Source organism: Molossus molossus, unplaced genomic scaffold, assembly GCF_014108415.1.
Source record: "Molossus molossus isolate mMolMol1 unplaced genomic scaffold, mMolMol1.p scaffold_m16_p_5, whole genome shotgun sequence".
NCBI classification, from domain to species: domain Eukaryota; kingdom Metazoa; phylum Chordata; class Mammalia; order Chiroptera; family Molossidae; genus Molossus; species Molossus molossus.
In genome coordinates this window covers 118,240,780-118,262,844 of record NW_023425388.1, presented here as the reverse complement: position 1 = coordinate 118,262,844, position 22,065 = coordinate 118,240,780, and the positions used below count along the sequence as shown (strand labels likewise).

The following is a 22,065-nucleotide window of genomic DNA, read 5'->3' as shown; positions in this document are numbered from 1 at the left end:
TCAGTGTTTATACTGAGTGATCAGCAGAGCAAAACATTTCTAGTTTCTGACCCAAGAAGCAACAAAGCTCTAAACTAGGGCTGGGGTGACATTTCCAAACTGACATTATTCAGCGGTCAGGACAAGATGCACACATGACCTCCTGGCCACTTTGCATACTCTGTTCCTACACACACACACACACGCGCACACACGCTAATTCTAACCTATGACTGTGACATGCATTTATCTTAGTTTTATATAACTACATCTTCAAGGTCTTTATCATTCAAGGCACAAGAAGGTGATGCATTTAATCTCCAGCGTGGTCATGGCAGATATGATTCAGGGAGAAAAATAAGCACGTGGGAGCTGGCAGCCTGGTGCCGAATCATCAGAACTCAGCATCTTCTCGACAAAGAGAAGTCGTCCTTCTTTATTTCCTGAGCGAAACAGTTTCATCGAAGATAAATCGCCTTCAGTCAGGATAGCCCAGCATGTAATATGCATCTTTTTGACATGTATATTCTAACGTGAGACCGTGAGATTAAAATAAGAAAAACCTCCGTGTGGTGTGTTGACAACAAACACTAGTTGAATCTGCATTTTTTCCCATTTTTCATCTCCCAGAATTGGGCTCCGTGTCCGTACGTTAGTACGTTAGTGGCTATTATTAAATGATCAACTTCTAGTGACCTTCAAGGGCCATTTCCTGAAGTTGCATAAAGGAGATCATTTGTGAGATTTGTACGTTTTTATAGCAAACACCGACGTTCCCATCATGCCTCGGAGATATTGTTGTGTTTTGTTTTCAGAGCTCAGGGTACGGCAGTACGTGCTTCTAATATCCAGACTTAGGAGCCCGGGATCTACCTACGCGACCTTGAGCAACGCACACACTTACCTACTCTAGTTTTGGTTTTGCCGATTTGCAAAGGAAGAATTTGGATCGGATACAGCTTTCTTTGTTGCAGAGAAAGGAGATGGGTGACCGAGGACTTGGAAAGGGGAGTTAACCGGACGCGGTGAGAAGCCCCCGCCTGTGGCGCGGACGACCGTCCCTCTGTGGGTCCCCGCTGGAACGGTTCCACAGCTGAACGCCCCCCCACCCCGTCTCTCAGGCCCCTTCTAGTCATAAATCCTTTGCAAACGACCACAACAGCCCCTACCTTTCAGGCATCTGCCCATCCAAGGTTCCCATTCTAATTCAAACACTGACTTTTGCTTTTTTTTCCCTTTATTTGATATTAGAGAGAGAGAGAGAAAGGGAGAGAGAGAGACAGAAACATCGATGAGAGAGAACATCGACTGGCAGCCTCCTGCCAGCCCCCCACTGGGGATCAGCCCACAACCTGGGCATGTGCCCTGACCGGAACCAAACCAGTGACCTCTTGGTGCAGGGTCGACACTCAACCTCTGAGCCACACCGGCCGGGCCTAACTTCACTTTTTGAGATGGAAAACTGAACTTAAGCTGCAGAGAAAACTGGAAAAGTTGTAGAAATCCAACTTTTTCTAATATTCATTGTTCTTTCCATACTTATCGGTTCGCATGTGGGGAGGAAAAAAGGTGGGTATTTACAATCTTTTTTTTGTGTGTGGTCCATGCCCCTAGCGGGAACCAAACCCAGGACTCTCTGGTCTGCAGGCCAACGTTCAACCGCTGAACCAAACTGGCCAGGGCAAAAGGTGGATGTTTATAGCAGACTGTTATTTAGCTAGCTGTTTGGCCTCTTTGAAATGCATCTCTGAAATATTTTCTCATCTGCGAAATGGACACAATACCCACGTGGGTGGCACTCCAGAAGAAAAGCCGTCGTGTCCAAGGGTTCAACAAACACTCGGTCTTCTCCCTCCCTCTACTTCAACATAAAATCATTTTGGAGAGCATCAACAATGATACTGAGCATCATCCACTGCAAAAACTCTACAGGATCTATTTCTTTGCCTGACCTTGCTTAGGGAGGAAACGTATTTTGAAGTGACGAGATATGAAAACGAAACTAAACAAAACCCACAACCGCCTCATTGTCCTGAAAGATATTGCCGCGTCTGTTTGAGCCGGTCAGTTCGGTTCGGGCTTGGACTGTCGAGCGCCTGGCTCTGAAGGCTGATCTGTGCCCCCTTGAGCCCTGTGCTCCCCTGTGCTCCCCTGTGCTCCCCTCGCTCAACAACCTCAGAGAACGCACACCCCCACCTGGGCCTGAAGATGGCATCGGTTCTGCGGGCGCCAAGTTAGTCGCCCTGTGAAAACTTTCTCGCAAGGATGAAGATCTATGCCAACTCACGCCAGCAAGTGGAAAAATAAAGGGAGGGACAGTGTCTTAAAAAAATCCATTACTTCCTACTAGATAACAGGCCAGTATATATGAAGTGCGCTGTGCAACTCTGCCCATTTTGGGGGCATCAGAGAGAGGGTGCAGGAAAGCCCATGGAGGGACGGTCGGCAGGCCTGGGCCCCGAATGCACCTCCTCGCTGTCCACCTGGGCTGTCATCTGCAGTGTTGGGGTTACAGCCGAGCATCACGAACCCTGGGCCTGCTCTCCAGTCCGCTGGGTGCGTGAGCTTGGCCAAGGTGCAAAGTCGGGGACAGTGCCACCTAGCACGCGGAGCCCCGGGGGCATTCAAGACGGTGCCTAGTACCTGGGAGGAACCTGGCTAAAGTTTTCCTCAGAGAACATGTTCCAGAAAGTAGTTGGTGATTATCATCATCATCATCATCATCATTATTATTATTACTTTGAAAAGAGAAGATTAGATTAGATGATCTAAGTTCTTTTTCATCTTTAAACTTAGACAGCTCTCCTTTTTTTTCTTAATTTTTAAAAATGTATTGATTTTATTTATTTATTTATTTATTTTTTTTTATCCTCACCCGAGGATATTTTTCCATTTTTTGTACAGATAGAGTGGGAGGGAGAGAGAGAGAGAAACATCGACGTGAAGGGACACATCGAGTGGCTGCCACCCGCACGACCAACCAGGGCCGGGGACAAACTGCAACCGAAGTACGTGCCCTTAGCGGGAACCGAACCCGGGTCTCTCCGGACCGCAGGCCGACACTCTAACCGCTGAGCCAAACTGGCCAGGGCAAAAAATGTATTGATTTTAGATAGAGAGGAAGGGAGAGGGAGAGATAGAAGAAACATGGATGAGAGAGAACATCGACTGGCCGCCTCCTGCACGCCCCCGACTGGGGATGGGCCCACAACCTGGGCATGTGTCCTGACCGGGAATCGAACCGGCACCTCTTGGTGCAGGGTCGACGCTCAACCACTGAGCCCCACCGGCCGGACTAACCTTTTTTCCCCTAACAAATACTCCTTGCAGAGTTTGGCATGGTCTGAACTCGGCGTCCTGGGAGACTGACCCCATCTGGGGAGGAGAGTGTCAGCCTGGACAACCGGAGCAAAGCCCGTGGGTGCGCCCCCGGTCCTCAGGTCCTACGTCCACATCCCCGCAGCCTCAGCTGATACCACTGCGCGCGAATGCGTCGGGGAGCTCTGCTAAAGTTCTGAACACGCAACATGTGACTGTAGGGGAACGAGACGAACTTCCTGGTGGGGCACAGAGACCCCTTCGCTAAGCGCCAGGCTGGGGCTGGTCCACACAAGGTGCCTGTGCCATTTCTCACTGATGGCCCAGGCTGTCTCCGAATATGTGTCTCTACCTCCCCAGCTGTCAGGAGAGCAGACATGCGCCGGTGTGTAAATTAACAGCTCCCAGAATCTGAATGAGGGGCCCCGGAAAGACCTTCCGTTTTCTGAGTCCAATGAGGGGGAAAAAAAAATCCTCTTCCTAATTATACCCTTGACCTGGGTTGCTGTTTCCAAATACACAAGAAAATACTTATTTTACGGGAAAGGGCATTTTCCATAATTCTCAGCGAACTGAATCGGGGGGCTGCGATGAGTTCGGTGTTTCCCCCAGACGGGGATTCTCAGCAGGACGACGGACGGCAGGGGGCAAACTTACCGTCTTGCTCCAGCAGGTTCTCCACAGCTGCTAACAGCCGCATCCTGTCTTCCGGGCGTTGAATGTTCAGTTCCACCAGGTGACTCTCTTTTATATCCTTTAGGTCTTCTGGGGTCTCATAACCATTGAGCAGAAGCGTGGACGTGTATTCCTGTGTGGAGGAAGCACACGCGAGCTCGGATGAGTCGGACGCACAGGCTTTGTGTTTAGTTCTCTGTAGATTGACGGAAAGTGCGGATATGCTCATGGAAACCAAGGCGCTCAAGAAACGCTCGTTTGGCCCTGGCCGGTGTGGCTCAGCGGTTGGAGCGTCGGCCTGCAGTACAGAGAGACCCGGGTTCGGTTCCCGCTAAGGGCATGTACCTCGGTTGCAGTTGGTACTCGGCCCTGGTTGGTCGTGCGGGTGGCAGCCCCTCAATGTGTTCCTTTCACATCGATGTTTCTCTCTCTCTGTTCCTCTCTCTCCCTCCCGCTCTGTCTGAACAAAAAATGCAAAAATGTCCTCCGGTGAGGATAAAAAACAAACAAACAAACAAAAAAACGCTCGTTTGACTTTATCTCGCTTCCGTCGGTTTTCGACACATACACGCCCGGGCATCTAAAGGCGGATGTGGTGCGATTCTGACCTGCTGGAAGGACAGACATGGAGACATGACTGCCTTGAGCTAGGCAGTGCTGAATAAGGGGTCCTCGGCACAGTGACATCATCCCCCACCTGGCATTTCTCACTTCTCAAATCGCTAAACTGAGGAAGCTGGAGTGTCCACAAAATGCCTTTGACAGAGTGTATTAGAGTAATATTTTTCAATCTACACCTCTTTTCATAAAAATTTTTTTCTTTATTGATTTTAGGGAGAGAGGAAGGGAGAGGGAGAGATGGAAACATCGATGAGAGAGAACATCAACTGGCCGCCTCCTGCACGCCCCCCACTGGGGATCAGCCCACAACCTGGGCATGTGCCCTGACCGGGAATCGAAACGGCGACCTCCTGGTGCAGGGGCGACGCTCAACCACTGAGCCACACCAGCTGGGTAAAATCGACATCTCTTGATTGCTTGATTGCAAAAGCAACTACCCTCTTTCATTTCTTGGGGGTGGATTAAAAAATGAATTTGAAACAGATACAATTGATATTAAAAAGTGGGCTTAGGATTTGAGTCATAAACCAAAGGAATCCAAGACTTTCTGTTCAATGCAACGTTTGCCTGAAAAGTATTGTTTCCTTTTCTCAACCTGCATGTCTGATCCATCATTTGCAACAGCGTCAACGTTCAAAGGGACATCGAGCCCTGGCCACTTTGGCTCAGTGGTTAGAGCGTCGGCCTGCAGACCAGTGAGTCCAGGGTTCGGTTCCCGCTAAGGGCACGGACCTCGGTTGCAGTTCGTCCCCGGCCCCAGGTGGGGTCGTGTGGGTGGCAGCCACTCGATGTGTCTCTCTCACATCGATGTTTCTCTCTCTTCCTCCCTCGGTCCCTCCCGCTCTATCTGAAGATAAATGCAAACATGTCCTCGGGTGAGGATAAAAACAGCAAAACAAAACAAATAAACAAAGTGATGTCGAATGGTTTTCAGCTTCCTCCAAAAATCCCTCCCCTGTTGTTTCATTACTATTTCAAAATCCTTAATTTAACTATTAACATGGAGTCAGAGGAAACAGAAAAGTCGTAAGTAACCAGGAAGAGGTCCTCAGCAGCCCTTTCTGTGGGAAAATAAAAATAAAAAAAGAGTAGCAACTCTTTTAAAAAGTACCCTAGAAGGGAGGGACCCTGACTCAGATCAGAGAAAACCCCAATTCCCATTCTGACATGACCACCGCCCCGTGGGCTCGTGACTCAGCGATTTCGCTTCCTTAGTCGTAGGTGGTCTCATAGTCCTGGAACAAGCAAGCAGGGAAGGTAGGGTTCAAACTTGTATTGTCCCAGGAGCCCCTCAACGGGGGCCCCCGGAGTCACATAGGAAGAGACAGGACAGTGATTAGATAACTAACTAGACAAACAAGGAAGGAACGTTTAATTGGCTCTTGCCTTAATGAATCTGGAAAACTCTCAAAGTACTACCGTGTTGATTTTTAAAATGGATTGCAAAACACACCATTTCACAAGATAGCTATTTCGTTCATATAATGAGAAAATAATTGGGTTATGAAGACAGACAACAGTTTTCTTAGCACAATTATTGTGCCGGCTTAGTGGTCACTATTTCCCAACAAATTACTTTCCTTTTTTTCCTAATCCTCACCCCAGGACTCTTTTGCATTTATCCTCAGATAGAGCAGGAGGGAGAGAGAGAGGAAGAGAGAGAGAGAAACATCGATGTGAGAGACACATCGAGTGGCTGCCACCCACACGACCCCAACCGGGGCCGGGGACAAACCGCAACGGAGGTACGTGCCCTTTGCGGGAACCGAACCCGGGTCCCTGGTCTGCGGGCCGACGCTCTAACCATTGAGCCAAACTGGCCAGGGCACAGATTACTTTTAAAACAATTGCATTTACTTATTTTCACTCCACTTGCTTTTGATCCCTGCTCTATAGAAAATACAGCTTTGTTTTCATTCAAGTCTCTTTAATGCCATAGGAAAGGGGCAGAAGGGGGGCCGGACATGGCCCGGCATCTGGGCAGCGTCACCAGACCTGCCTGTAACTCTGCACCCCCCTGGGAACCACGGACCCATTCCCTGCAGGTGACTGGGGGAGGGGCCGGGCAAAGGGGATGATGGGCGCACAGACAGTGAGTCGGGGTGACCCGGGGACGGTGCCTGTGTTACCCTGGGAACCACGGGTTGGCCAGAGTAGGAAGGGCCATTGCAAGGGCCCAGAAGTCTGGGCGTACATAACCCCCCAAAGGGAAGGCGCTGACGCTCTCCCTCGGCTGTCTTACTCCCCCTCCTTGCATTTGCCCACGTTCCTTCCACGGCCATGTGGCCACGTGGACCCCACTTGCGGTGGACTGATGGGCTACAGCTGGGGACACACACTGGGTTACCCCGATACTGGATTAGACCGGGTCCCCACATGGTAGGAACTCTGGACACGGGTTTGATGGCAGCCCCGCGGAGAGCACAGCGGGACCCCTTCCTTGGCGGGACACGGGAAATGGGGCTTTGGAAACTCAGGGGTGTAGGCCATGGGAATAGAGCCTCATTCTTCTGCGTGAGTTTTGGAAAATCCTTTTTCCTGGGACATCACCAGAAGCCCACTCCCACCAGCAAGCAGTGGGGACGTGGATCTGTCCATGGAGGACGCCTGGATTTTCACTTTTATTCTTCACGCTCTCTTCACCGTGCCCACTGCCATGTTTTCTCTGGGCCTTTAATCTCCTAGGGACTTTGCATTTTCCCTGTACTCTCTCGACACCCATCTCTGCTGTCATTCCTGGGCACCACTGCAGTTTCGTCCAAAGGCTGTTCTATCAAGACCTGTACTCGCCTAATAGAAGGTCATAAAGGAGACATAACGGCTGTTCTTGGGAAACAGACATTCCTTCGCTGGAAGTCATGCATTTTGCAACAATTCTGTGCGAGCGTCAATCTGTTCCCCTGACTTGTTCTGCCCCGAGAGTCTCACAGGCCACAGGTGAGCCTACCTGGAGGCAAAGCCTCTCTAAGAATTCCTGCAGAGACTCGGACTGCTCCGTCCTGCTCCTCCGGTGGGTCCTTGTCTTCCTGGGGGCCGCCTCCTCTTCAGAGATGACGTCCACGTAAATGAACTTGAAGTTCCCCACCTTGTTGTTCAGCATCCCCGTCCACATCCCCATGGGCGTCTTGCAGATGATGTCTATGACGTCTCCTTTCTGAGGACAGAGAGACACGCACGTCAGGTTGCAGGGCACTCCGGAGCCACGGCAGCAGGCAGGCACGATGGGGTCGTACGCCGTGCAACAGTGAGGGCAGGGTGCTGGCAGCATCCCAGGAGGACAAATAAACCTAAGAGGACATTTCTTTTAAAAGTTTGGGGCTGCTATGTCCTCGTGGCAATGAAGAAAACGACACGCGTGGAGAGAAGGCCCTGCATGCGTTTGATGACGTGGGCTTATGTTTGGCGTCAGGTCAAGTCACCCACTTTTATTTAGAGCACAATGTGATTTGCAAAGCGCTTTAAATACATAAAGCGATTTTACGCCCCCAACACGCCTCTTAGGTACATATACGGGGTGCCATTATTACTCTAAATATTATAGAAAAAGAAACGCAAATATTAGGTAACTTCCCAAGGGCGTGCAGGAAATTCGCGGCAGAACCAGAACTCAAGACTAGGCTGTCTGGTCTCAGGAATGACGCTGTTCCCATGCACCCCGTCAAAGCACTACGTCGGATCAGCCCTCGGGCCTCCTTCCCGGGTGCTCCCATGTGGAAAAGGCAGGAAGGGAAGTCCGTGCTTCTAGCTCATGCGAAAAAGTAATCAATAAACATCCGAACTATTCCATTCTGACATCATCGACGTGTTCAGAATGGCGCACACACCGAATGCATGATACAAGTATGTGGGAACTAAGGATACACTCTGCCATTTCATTATTCTAGAGAAATGACTCTGAAATGGAGCTCCCCGACAAAGTTTGGATTGGAGAGGCAATGGGGCACTTTGGGACGGAGAAACCAACAAGGTGGTCTCACATGGGACCACCTGGCTACCAGCGGCCAGCTATCGATAAGAGCAGAAAACCCCGCAGCGGCAATTATCTGTAAAGGAAACAGATATCTGTGCAGATACAATGTCTACGTATAAGAGGCATCGTTATATAGTTACTCCCTTGAGACTTCTACCTTGTACCCCAGGATAGAAGACATGATAGTTGCTGACAGTTTTGCCATATTAGGGGCCCACCCTCGAACTAACGAAGCGTTAAGTCAGCCATGGACACTATTTTTGTCCTGCTGCTCGGGGAGTGTATATTTTAACATCTGAACACAAATTGTGTCCGTGAGGTCGGATTCAATAGGGTGAAGAGATCTGTCCGACCTTGTGAGCGGTTCGTCTAGCTCTTTCCTGCCTTCGCTCTTGGGGTACCAGGTCCTAGGTCAACGGCATCAGCTAAGCAGACCCAGAAGACGCCCAGAAGCTCCAGGAAGTTTCTAATCACGGCCGCCCTCGCCCGTGTCCTCCTGTTACCTCTCAAACGTGTACAAGTGTGCATTCCAGAGAAGGCCACCAGGCAAAGACTCGATGTCATTTCGGATGAGACCCTTTATAGAAACGTTAGTATTCAAATTTGGGTGGTCACTGTGGGGCCAGGGGTCTTCCAAGTACCACCTCAGGCAGCACCGGAGGGAGCGAGCTGCAGGACCGTGGGGAGGTGCAAAGCTCCCCGAATGAAACCTGCTCCGTGGGTTCCCTTCCTCAACCTCCTTTCTCCAAGACAGGGGCCAGGACACGACTAGAGGGCCGGCGGAGGGCAACAAGGTTTCCCATTCTCCCCGGAGAGTGGACACACAGAGGAGCTGATGCGTTCAATGTTAAATAATAGCATCGATACTTCGTAACTTGTTGCCAATATGAGTTACCACTGGCTTTGTGTTGACAGTACGAAAATTCATAAACTTGCCCGGCCGATGTGGCTCCGTGGATGAGCGTCGACCCCGCACCAAGAGGTCGCAGGTTCGATTCCCGCTCAGGGCACATGCCCAGGTTGTGGGCTGATCCCCAGTGGGGGGCGTGCAGGAGGCAGCCAGTCCATGTTCTCTCTCATCCATGTTTCCATCTTTCTCCCTCTCTCTCCTTCTCTCTCTAAAATCAATAAAGAAAAAAAAAATTAAAAAAAGATAAAAATTCATAAACTCTGTCCTTTTACCCAGATCACACTGTGTGTTCCTAGAGGGAGGACTTGAACATCTATAAACGTCGTTAGCAGCACCTTCTCCCTCTGCACGGTTGGAACAGCTCCTTCCCTTGGTGCAGCGGGATAATGGGAACGACAGACTTCCCCCTCGGGACTGTGCCCTGGTGTGTGACGGATGGAATCAATGTCCCAGGTTCCTTCATTCTGTCACCATCTGGGTGTTTCTGACTTAATCAGGTAGGAGTCTTAAAAGTAAAGCGATCAGAAACACGAGTGGGCTTTGCTGCTGCCGGCCTGGGAGGAGCAGCTGCCGTGCGGGAGGGAAGGCCAGGGCCGGCCACCTTCAGGGCCGGGGGGTCGCGGGGACATCCCGCAGGACGGCGCTCCGCCCGGGGCCAGCGAGCGTGGACGGCGGCCTGGCCCCAGGGATCCCCTCCCGGCTGACACCTCGATTTCAGCCCAGCAGACCCTCGGCCGATGAGCCGCGTCCAAAGGGTGACCTGCAGAGCAGGATGACCAACGCCACCTGCGCTGGAGGCGCCGGGCGGGTAGTTCATTGCACAGGAACAGCGCTCGGAGGGCGCGGGTCGGGAGAGGGATTCGGGCTCAGAGTAAGAGCGACAGTGCCCCGGCCAAGTCTGGTCCCCAAGGCCTTTGCTCAGCGGACTCTTCCCGCCCCCCCGCCCCCTCTCCTCTGCTTCAGTCCTCACTTCAGGGAGGACCACAGCCGCCTTCAGGAAAAGCTGGGGGACCCTGCTTCCCTGCCGGGCCGGGTTCCGCCCTGTCTGCGCCTTGTGCTGGGAGCCCGCCGCCTGGCCCTGCCCCAGTGCTCACCCGGCCCCCCGCCCCCCAGCCACCCCCCCACATGCTCACTGCTCTCCGCCCCCCGTGCTCACTGTCCCCCCTACCCCGTGCTCAACGCACCCCCGCAGTGCTCACCCGGCGCCCCGCCCCCCAGCCACCCCCCCACATGCTCACTGCTCTCCCCCCACACCGTGCTCACCGCACCCCCCAGTGCTCACCCGGCCTCCCCGCCCCCCAGCCACCCCCCCACATGCTCACTGCTCTCCGCCCCCCGTGCTCACTGCCCCCCCCACCCCGTGCTCAACGCACCCCCCCAGTGCTCACCCGGCGCCCCCCGCCCCCCAGCCACCCCCCCGTGCTCACTGCCCCCCCCAGTGCTCACCCGGCGCCCCCCGCCCCCCAGCCACCCCCCACGTGCTCACTGCTCTCCCACCCCCGTGCTCACCGCACCCCCCAGTGCTCACCCGGCCTCCCCGCTCCCCCAGCCACCCCCCCACATGCTCACCGCTCTCCGCCCCCCGTGCTCACTGCACCCTCCACCCCGTGCTCAACGCACCCCCCCAGTGCTCACCCGGCCCCCCCGCACCCCAGCCACCCCCCAACGTGCTCACCGCACCCCCCCAGTGCTCACCCGGCGCCCCTCCTCTGGCCACCCCCCCATGTGCTCACCGTTCTCCCCCCCCCGTGCTCACTGCTCCCCCCGAGTCCCCCCGTGCTCACCACCCCTTCCCGTGCTCACCGCCACCCCCATGCTCACCGCAAACCGCCCCCCACCGTGCTCACCGCCCCCCACCGCTCACCGAGCCCCCCCCCCCGCTCACCGAGCCCCCCCCCCCAGCCAGCCCCGCCCAGAGCACACGAAGCGCACGCGGGGGCGCACCTTGATTTTGAGGGAGTCGGTGTCGTAGGGGCTGGGCGTGAAGTCCGTGTGCACGCGCGCGCGGCCGCAGAAGGGCCCGGAGTAGGGGCTGTCGTCGTCCAGCCGCAAGCTGTCCCGGTTACTGGCGCCGTCGGAGCAGCTCGTTATCCCACCTGCGGAGGCCAGCAGAGGTTAGGGGTCCGGGCTGAGGGGTCATGACCTTGGGAGCTCAGCTGAGCAGGGACAACGCGGGGACGTTAGCGCCGCCCTCCTGAGGATGGTCTGCGTCCCCCACTCTGTTCCTGCCGCCCAGTCCCTCTCCACCAGCGACCGCTGTCCTCGGGCCGCTGGGACGTTTCTCCAGCCAGCCTGACCGCTCCTTCCCCAGCCACGACCCAAGGACCCTCTGCCTGTGGTCTCTGGTCTGTGACCCCGTCCGGTGCAGCTGCTGAGTACTGGGTGCTTGTTACAGAAACGGACAGAACTTAACTCCTTGGACAAGCCTGGGGATCCATTTTGTGCTTTTGACTTTGGAAACTGTACTAAACTGAACTTTTTTAAAAAAACAATCGTTTTCTTTATTGATTTTTAGAGAGAGAGAGGAAAGGAGGAGGAGAAAGAGAAACATGGATGAGAGAGAACATCGACTGGCCGCCTCCTGCACGCCCCTCACTGGGGATCAGCCCACAACCTGGGCATGTGCCCTGATCGGGAATTGAACCAGCGACCTCTTGGTGCAGGGTCGAAGCATTTATCGGGCCTTTCCACACGTAGCCCGATGACCGACAGCCTCTTTTTCTCCACCATGCGTAACAGTACTCGTGGAAACAAGGTACAGGGATGCTCCGCGGTACATAGGGACTGGTGTAAGAGGGGGGTGGATGTCGTCTAACTGCAGAAGTGAGTGTATGTAACAGTAAGCGGCCCCTCCGTGACCACCCAGGCCCTGGCTCTTCAGGGAACATTCAAGCTAATAACATTCCGCCCACATTCCGCATCAGGAGGGGAATGTCAGAACTGCAGCAGAAATGGATACAAATGACACCTGAATCTCACACGTGCAACAATGTAGCCCTCAGATGCCTCTGCAGTCACTTTTCCCGAAGTAACTGTTCTCCAGCCAATGGGAAAACAAGAATAACACTCAGGCTATTCAAAACACCTGCTCTTTGCGATCGAAATGCAAATAACAGAAGCAGTTGATTTAAAATGAAATGAAGAATAAAGGGCAAAAACCAACTTAAAAGCCCTTAAGAGATGAGAGGGATGTGAAGCAGTGGGTATATAAGAAGGTACCGTAGTTTCACCCCAATACGGCCGCGGGATTGGTGGCTGACTCTGAGTGACAGTCAGGAGAACACCAGGGTCTTTAGAAAATCCTTGTGTGCCGATTCCGTTTGTCATCTAATGGGTGACCTTCCTCCTTTTTAGCATTTACACATTACCTCACTCTGCTCGCTAGTGCTGGGTGGAACCAAAAAAATAAACGTCAGCATTGATGCCCATGTCCTGCTTCCTTCAGAATTTTTTTAAGGAAAAGAAAGAAAAGGAAAGAAAAAGTGAGAGAAGGCAGAAGTGAGGAAGGAAGGGAGGGAAAAAGGAAGGGAGGGAGGGAGGAGGAAGGAAGGAAGGAAGGAAGGAAGGAAGGAAGGAAAGAAGGAAGGAAGGAAGGAAGGAAGGAAGGAAGGAAGGAAGGGAGGGAAAAGAGAGCCCGACCGGTGTGGCTCAGTGAATTGAGCGTCGTCCCATGGACTGAGAGGTCCCGGTTCGATCCCCAGTCAGGGCACCTGCCCGGGTTGTGGGCTTGATCCCCAGTGGGGGGCGTGCAGGAGGCGGCTGATCAATGTAGCTCTCTCTCCCTTCCTCTCTCTCTAAAAAAATCAATTTAAAAAATATTTGGAAAAAAGAAAAGAAAGAGAGGAAAGGAACAAAGTGAGGGAGGGAGGAAAGAAGAGACAGAGAACAGAATTTTATTTCTCTGAATACTGTAAGTCCCTTTAAAAATACTGACTGAAGACAAAGCTGGTTCTCCAGCTTAGAGACGCAGATTTAACCCTGCAACGTGATCCTCTGGGGCACACCCCCAGAACAACACGTAAGTCTACCTAATATATTAACCACCGTTTTAAACAATAGCAACTCTTTAGATTCAACGCATGGTACATTTTCACCCTTTATCTTATCAAGCCCCGGAGCCTTGCTGCTGATTTGACCCCCGGGTCCCCGAGAAGCAAAGCTGCTGTCTGGAAGGAGCCCAGCCCAGCCCTGCGGCCCAGGGTCAGTGCCTTACTGGACGAGCTCTGCCCACTGTAGAGACTGTCCATGGAGTCGCTGGCGTGGAGGGGCAGCTTCTCTGTGTGGATCCCGACCATGGGGTCGCTGTTCCGACACGGGACGGTGTCCGCCCCATCTTCTTCATCCTGCGGGAAAACATAGCAGAGGGTGAGGCCGGGCGACTGGTTTCCGTGGAGATGTTCGCGGGGTGCATGGATTCCACTTAGGAATACGTCCGCACGAAATGGGAATCATTCATCTTAAGTTCCGTTCCTAGCAACACAGGTGGCGTGTACTCGCAGCAAGTCTTTCACCAGCACATTCCGCACGACGGGGTTCAGCGGAAATTATAAGGGTGCCTTTTGTGAACTGGGGTGAATCCATCTGTGCTCTCTCTGTCAAAGCACTTTTACTTTTTTATGTTCCCTTCATCACCCATTCACCACATTACGGGCGCTTTGCGATCGGATAGCACAAGTTGAAACTCTGCATAGATGTTTCGTGTGGACAGTTTGCACCCACTGGGGATGAATGACACATGCACACTTTGCAAATCGAAAGCAAAGCAAAGCTTCACGCATCTCGTGCGGCGCTTGCCACCCAGTCGAGGGAGAAACAAGTCTGGCCCTGGCCGGTTTGGCTCAGCGGTTAGAGCGTCGGCCTGCGGTCCAGAGAAGCAAGCGTTGCATAAACTTAGAAAGACAGGCCATCTCCAAACACATCGCATCTGCTTGCAAACCTCTCAGACGGTTTCCACCTTTAGAGAGTTCGGACACAACCTATGAATTTCTTCACGTCGTCAAAGTATAATTTAATATTCCTCCTTTCTGAACATTTTTTACTATTCCTAAAACTTCAGAATATCCGTTTGATTTACACTCTGCCTGACTGTTTTTTGTCATGTATTTATTTGTCCATTCAAGCCAAGTTTCTGGACCACCTTCTACGTCCCAGGCACGGTTTGGGGGACTAGAGAGACCACGGTAACAGGGAGCTTCTCTGGTGAGGAACATCTCAGTGTGTCAGGCTGTGTGTGTGCATGTGTTTGGGGAGGTGTGTGCACACAGAACGAACAAGGCAATGCCGGAGAGTGGGTGCTGGGGAGGGAATAAAGCCGGGTGGTGTGAGATGAGCTACCGGGACTCGGGCGGGGAACACTCTGAGCATGGAGTCTTCGGAGACCTCCTCCGTAAGTCGTACATGCTCGAGGGCTGGACTGGATGAGGAGGAGATGTAACCGATACGAAGATTGGGAGACAGTTTTCTAAGCCAAAGGAACAGCCACATAAAAGTGACTCAGAATTAACCGGGTCATGCAGGGGAGAGCACCAGAAAGGACAGTGTTGGCCACGAGCAGAGAAATAGACTAGGCGGGTCCCCAAGCGCGCTAGGGACCGCGAGGCACCGGGGACACGTGCTGCTCAGACCCGGGGAGTGACATGAATTTTACTTTTCTCTGAGCTCTTTCTGGCTCTCCCGTGGGGGGTGGGGAGAGGGGGAGAAAGGGAACCCAGGGGCAATTACTACGGTGAGCTGTGTGGGAGAGATTGGTTCTTTGGTTTAAAGCGTGAACGGTTTACATGGAGAAATTAGGGGCTTCAGATATATTTTGGAGTTAGAACCAGGGGGATATGCTGATGAATCGGTAGGAAAATGAAAAAAAAGGAAGAATTTTGAATAATTCTTAGGTTGTCTCCTTTCCTCCCGTCCGTCCATTCATCCCATCCATCTGTCCACCAGTCTGTCCGTTAGTACTGCCATTTGGAGGTGACAGGGTTTGTGCACTGGTCCTGGGAAGACCAGACAAGGAAACCATGTTCTGTGTAGCACATGGCTGGGATATATTCAGTTCCAGATATCTATTGTGCATTCAAATGATGACACGAAATAAGCAACGGTGGTGTAGGTGTAACAGGTAAGAGGTCTCGCTATAGCTACAGGTGTGACTGCGGAAAGCAAACTCGTGAGACAGCATGGGGGGGGGGAGCACCCAGGAGTAAACCCCAGGAAGGCGAACATTTAGAGGGACAGGACAGAACGCAGAGCTAACGGAAATGCTGAAAAATGAGCAAAGCCAGAAGAATGCCTGGAAACAAAGACAAGAACAGAGAATGTTTCGTGTGTAATGGGATCATCCCTTAACGGGAAATCCATCCGAAAAGGAAGGAGACAGAGAGTGGGACTAGATTCAGCAACACAGAGACCAACCCTGTGACGACTGTTTTCCCGGAGAACTGGGCGCAGAGGTCCTGTTGAGGTGGGATCCGGAGAGAGTGGACATCACACATATAGATCAATGAAGCATAATTGAGAGTCCAGAGATAACACCCCTACATTGAAGATGAACTGATTTTCAACAAGAGTGCCAAGACAGTGAACACAAGGGGAAAAGCTTGTTGTTGTTTTTTTTAACATAGGGCTGGGACAACTGGACATGCAGATTCGAAAGGATGAGGCTGGATTCCTACCACACACCATGTCGAAAAATTGGTGAATCACACACTAAAGTTTAAGAGCTACAACTATAACACTCCTAGAAGAAAATATGGGAGCAAATCTTTTAAAACTTCAGCAGTGGTTTCTGAGATACAACACTAGAAGCGTAAGCGATGGAGAAAACAGGAGATACATTGTACTACATCGAGTTGGCAACAATAAAATCCTTGGATGGAGAACATGTATGTTACTGCAAATCATGTATGTGGCACACGATGTGTGTCCAGAATTATTTTTAAAAATGCTTAAAAGCTAACAATAAAAAGACAAACCCATTTAAAAAGCGGGCAAAAGATTGCAATAAACCTCTTTTCCAAAAAAGAGACACAAATGATTAGTAAGCACAGGAAAAGAATTTCAACATCGTCAGTCTTCATGGGAGGGCAAATCGAAACCCATGGAGATTCTACTTCACGCCCGTTAGGATAGCATTAAAAAGACAGGCGCTGAGGCCTGGCCCATTTGGCTTAGTGGTTAGAGCGTTGGCCCTTGGACCAGAGTCGCAGGTTCGATTTTGGTCAAGGGCATGCACCTTGGTTTTGGTTCATCTCCAGTCCTGGTTGGGTCATGTGAAAGGTGACCAGTCGATGTGACTCTCTCACATTGATGTTTCTCTCTCTCTCTCTCTCTCTCTCTCTCTTTCTCTCCCTCCCTCCCAGTCTATCTGAAGATAATACAAAAATATCTTTGGGTGAGGATCTGAAATAAAAAGACAAGACAATGACGTGTGGGCAAGTTTGTGAAGAAACCGGACACCTGCTAGTGGGAACATGAAACGACCCAGCTGCTTTGGGAAACAGTTTGCCAGTCTCTCAAAATATCACAGTTGCCGTAGACCCACGAGAATGAAAAAATACTTCCATGCAAACACCTGCACAAAAAACATTTATGTCGCCCTGGCCGGTTTGGCTCAGCGGTTAGAGCATCGGCCTGCAGTCCGGAGAGACCCGGGTTCGGTTCCCGCTAAGGGCATGTACCTCAGTTGCAGTTTGTCCCCGGCCCTGGCTGGTCGTGCGGGTGGCAGCCACTCGATGTGTCCCTTTCACGTCGATGTTTCTCTCTCTCTCTCTCTTCCTCTCTCTCCCTCCTACTCTATCTGTGCAAAAAATGGAAAAATGTCCTCGGGTGAGGATAAAAAACAAAACAAAACAAAACAAAAACCATTTACGTCAGCATCATTTATCAGAACCACCAAGTGACCACAACCCAAACGCCCATCACCGGATGAAAAGGCACACACGATGTGACTTGTGCATGCAACGGAATAGCATTCGTCACTAAAAAGGAACACAGTGCTGATATGTGCCACCTCATAAATGACACGTTCTGCACACACTCTGTGCGCGGTCTCTGTGAACCCCCATTTCCCCCATTGAAACGGGAGCGCCAACGCCTTCTTCCACTCTGGGGCACTCCGACTGAGGAAGAGAGGGATGCTGAAGTGTTTCGTGAAGCACAATGATCTACGTGTGGAAGGACACCTTCGACATTTGGAGGAAAGTTGAATAGACAAACACAAGCGATGCAGAGCACACTTACGTTTTCCTCCGAAAGGGCCTTGATGTACTTTCTGCCCACCTTCTTCTTCATCGTCCAGGAGATGGCTCTCATTTTCTTCCCTAAACGCCCCCCGTGAGTTGCGTTTTTATCTTTCTCTTCGCTTTCATGGACGGGCTCCCCCTCGTACACCTAGTTAGAAGTGTTTAGAAAAGACGAGGTGATCAAGCAATAAAAAGTGGTCACCTGAACACTGCTCTATAACGGAAGATGATGTGACAAGAGAACCAACGTATTTTGTAAGGTAATAGGCGTCACATTGTGCGACGCGTGTAGGACATAGATTGTGTTCACATCTCACCTGTGGCGACTTCTCGCATTTCCTTCGCTCACTACAGCCGTGTTTCTCAAGACGTGGTCCCGAGACCAGCAACCTCAGCATCACTTGGGGACAATCGGTTACAACCAATCCTTCCAGCGACACTGATACATGCTCAGGGTTGGGAATAGTTGTAATCGAGTGTTGGGTGCCGGCGACCTTGCTACTTCTCTTCATGTGCTCATCCAGGTTTGCCCAAGCGTTTGCCGCCGGCGCCCCTGGGGCCCACAAATGTGCTCCGTCCTACGTCCTGGCTTCTGATCAAAGGCCATGTAACAGGAGGGACATTTTCTGATCGATCGCCCCAGTTAGGATAGCTCACACTTGTCCGTGCTCACGGCATGTTGACCCTGATGTCTTCCTCTAAACACTTCCCGGGACGTGCCGGCATTTGCTTGATGACCCCCTGAACCCCCCACTGTGGTCCGTGCTGCAGGAGACTCGACACCTTGTCTGTTGAATTGATTCTGAGTATTGAGAATACGTCCAGGGACATAGCTGACCCAGCCTGTTCTGAGTAGACAAAACTTCTCATGTGGAACTTTGGAGTGATTTTTTTGTTGTGAAATCTTGGGTTACATGTCCTTAATGTCTCGGGCTTGGACGGAAAGCGGCCTGAAGGCCCATCCAGTCTAGTGATGGCCCCCATCCCAGATACATGGGCTGCTAGTCACTCCCCGGATATAAAGATCGTGGGAAGCCCCCGCCCCCCCCCCCCCGGCAGTGATCTTGAATATTTTAACAGGAAGGTCTAACCACACAGTGAACATCATTATTAATCAATACTATGTTTTGCTTCATGTCTGACCCCAAATTGCCGATGATAAATATGAATGGACAGCCAATTTAAGCCCTCACTGCACCTTATTAACTTCTACATTCAAAGTTATAAAGACAAAGAGTCTTCGCTTAATTAAAAAATCCCTGAGTAAAATATAACTTGGAGACAGTTTAGAATTTTTGAGTTCGCCTTTCTCTTCTCTTTTCTCTACTTAAAATATCTTCAGGTAAAATTGCAAATTAAAATAAATAAGAGAGTCTATTATTTACTAATGCCTGTGATAATTTACCATTACTTACACTCCAAACACTATCACAAATATTTTTAATTTCAGATTTTTCTATCATTCTGTTCAGAAGCTTTAAGAACCTACTTCAACATATTTTTAATGTTAATATTTTTCTATGCTGTTTTCCTTCACAACCTGATTACAATTTCATTTAAAATTTTATTTATTTTATTGTTGTTTTCATCTATTTCCCTCTATCATCCATGCTGTGTGAAGTAAGGATTTCCATCTGTTATTGTCATAGTACTTTCTGAATGCCCAGTGGAAATCCTGTCATAGAATAAAGGTTTGTTAAATTAATGAATAAATAGTTGTTAAATAAATGAATGAATGCTAGATTACTGAAAAAATACACAGGCTATGTTATCAGGTTCACTAAACTTTCACAAATACTAGGTCACTGTGACTAATAAAGGGACTTGAATGAGCCTGAGAAACATTTTGGGTAACTGTACAATCAGAAACTTGGTTACAAGAATGTATCTGTGTGTGATGATGATGGAAAATGAAAGGTTTATACAATGTGTCAACTGCAAATAAAATTATGCTGGACTTCTCACTATTTACATCTCTATCTCTATCTATCTATCCTATTATATTGTATTATTTATAATTATGTAAATGTTGATAGATCATATAGTTATACACAGGTTTATCCATAAGTATATGCATACAAATATACAGATGGATAAAAGTGGATATGTATTTATATGTCTGTATAAAAGGGAATATGTTATATACACACATGCATATATAGTACTAAGAGATATGTATAAAGTAATAATAGATGTCATTTTAGGTTTTTTTTTTGTCTAGAATATCCATTATTTCAATGAACATATTTAAAAATATTATAGATAGGTGCACATAAGAATCTGAAAGGTATTTTCAGAAACTAGGTCCAATAAAGGAAAAAAATTCTTTATAAATATATTTGATAAATATAAAATAGTTCAGCAGGTGTGGCTCAGTGGTTGAGCGTCGACCCTGCGCCAAGAGGTCGCCAGTTCGATCCCCGGTCAGGGCACATGCCCAGGTTGTGGGCCCATCCCCAGTGGGGGGCGTGCAGGAGGCGTCCAGTCGATGTTCTCTCTCACCCATGTTTCTCTCTCTCTCTCCCTCTCCCTTCCTCTCTCTCTAAAGTCAATAAAGAAAAGAAAAATTTCCTGTTAAGCTCTTTAATCATCTTCTAAATTAAAGGAATTACAACTTAAATAAAACTGAACATGCACATTGTTTTACGGGGCAAATGCTCAGAAGCTCTGGCATTGTCTGTGTCACGCTGAGTTGTAACTTCTCAGATCCACGTCCTGCCTTCCCACCGTCTGCGGCTTTTCAGGTAGGTCTTCGCTCCCAGCTCGGTCCTACGCACTAAGGAACTGTTTGCTCGCTTTTCACAGAAATACAGGCAAGGCTATTCTTTCTAAACATCCTGTTGCACCGTGCCTTACCGAAGTGATATTGGCTTCATAATGTGTTGTGTTTGCGTAACAGTCACAGAAAACACCATGTATACTAACCTCGGTTGAGCCCTCCGGCTTGGATGTGGAGTTATTCCGAAAACGGTCGAAGTTCCCAAAGCTGCTGCTGCGCTGTGATGGGAAAAGGGAAAAAGAGAGAACGTTAGGATTCGTGACTTTCACCGATAAAAGTGAAAAATAGCTTATGGTTCAGTGAGCACCAATCACGCAAATACAGTATTTAACAAGTTCGCTCATGGGCACCTGAAACCTGTATAATTTTGTTAACCGGTGTCACTCCAAGAGATTCAATAAAGGGGAAAAAATTCTCTCTGGAATGGCTAACGACACTGAAGCTATAACTATTACCAACATTTTAATTTTTTAGTGGATAAAGTGTCTGCCTATGTTTTGTTATAGTGATCGACGCCTTTGAGAAAATCTATTAATTTTTAATTTTATAGTGTTATTTTTGCTCATTTGAAGGGCATCTATTATCAACCCATCGACCAATAAACAACAAAACAAACAAGAAAAGCATCTGAGTAGCTACGTGATGCTCCATAAAGATCATTTGTCAACAATATAAAAATGAGCACAGATACATTTTCCACTGCTAACTCTTGCTAATTTGAAATTCTCCACTTGATGTCAGGAAGAGAAGGCCTATGCATAGTAGATCTATTCGTAAATTGAGAACAGCATTTAGTCACGTACAGCCTGAGGTTTGAAGTAAACCAACTTTCGCCACATGTAACATTGAATTACAAGAACTCAGATTAACATCATTCACTGGTTTTGAGGAAAAACACAATATGCTCATGGAAGACTTGTTCCCTCGGTCACTTTTTGTCCCGCGAAGGTAAATGTTTATTCTCATGCAACTCATCCTAAGCAGTTCCCTGTAAACAATTTCTGATGGTCTGTACGGTAAAGGATTCTCCGAAACACATTTCCAAACGTCTTCAGAGGCGTGGAGTCCGGACACTGGCATCTCCTCACTCTGTTTGATTGTACGCGCTGTTGGAGCAGGAGGGCATTTCATGGGCTGTCCTTCAGGTGCCCACCGAGCCCAAGGATGTGTTTGATCTTAACTCCATCTCATGTCAAGCCTGTATTTTCAGAATAAGCTGGTGGAACGGAAAGGTAACCTGGCGGTGACACACGTGCACAGTGACCGATACAACTGCGCTTTCTGAGGTCACTGTCCACTTTAGTTCGAGTGGCCGTCGCCGACGCTTTATTCTTACAAGGGCCCGGAGACTCATCTCTCCCCAACAGCTGTCTTGGAAGCTCCCCAATTCCCTTCTACATGATATGAAATAGAAAGATTCTGACATGGGACCGGGGTTGGCTTGGCGGACAGTGTGACACAGAACACACAGCCCAAGGACGACGGGCAGCAGCACCTGATACGATGAACGCCTCTTGCTGACCGGCCACCCCTGCTGAGCAGACCTTCAGCTTACGGTGGGAGGAGAGAAACAGCAAGG

The 22,065-nt window shown here is 49.9% G+C and overlaps 1 protein-coding gene across 1 annotated transcript in view; it reads right to left on the bottom strand.

Moving 5' to 3' along the window:
* Window positions 1–22,065, bottom strand: part of SAMSN1 (SAM domain, SH3 domain and nuclear localization signals 1) — a 48,326-nt gene that overhangs the window by 8,127 nt on the left and 18,134 nt on the right. Inside the window, exons 2-7 of the mRNA XM_036242863.1 lie at window positions 20,633–20,704; window positions 17,706–17,855; window positions 13,687–13,816; window positions 11,418–11,569; window positions 7,541–7,747; window positions 3,955–4,105 (exon numbers count right to left, since the gene is read on the bottom strand). Of these exons, the coding sequence (XP_036098756.1) occupies window positions 3,955–4,105; window positions 7,541–7,747; window positions 11,418–11,569; window positions 13,687–13,816; window positions 17,706–17,855; window positions 20,633–20,704 (862 nt within the window). The remainder of the gene's footprint in view (window positions 1–3,954; window positions 4,106–7,540; window positions 7,748–11,417; window positions 11,570–13,686; window positions 13,817–17,705; window positions 17,856–20,632; window positions 20,705–22,065) is intronic.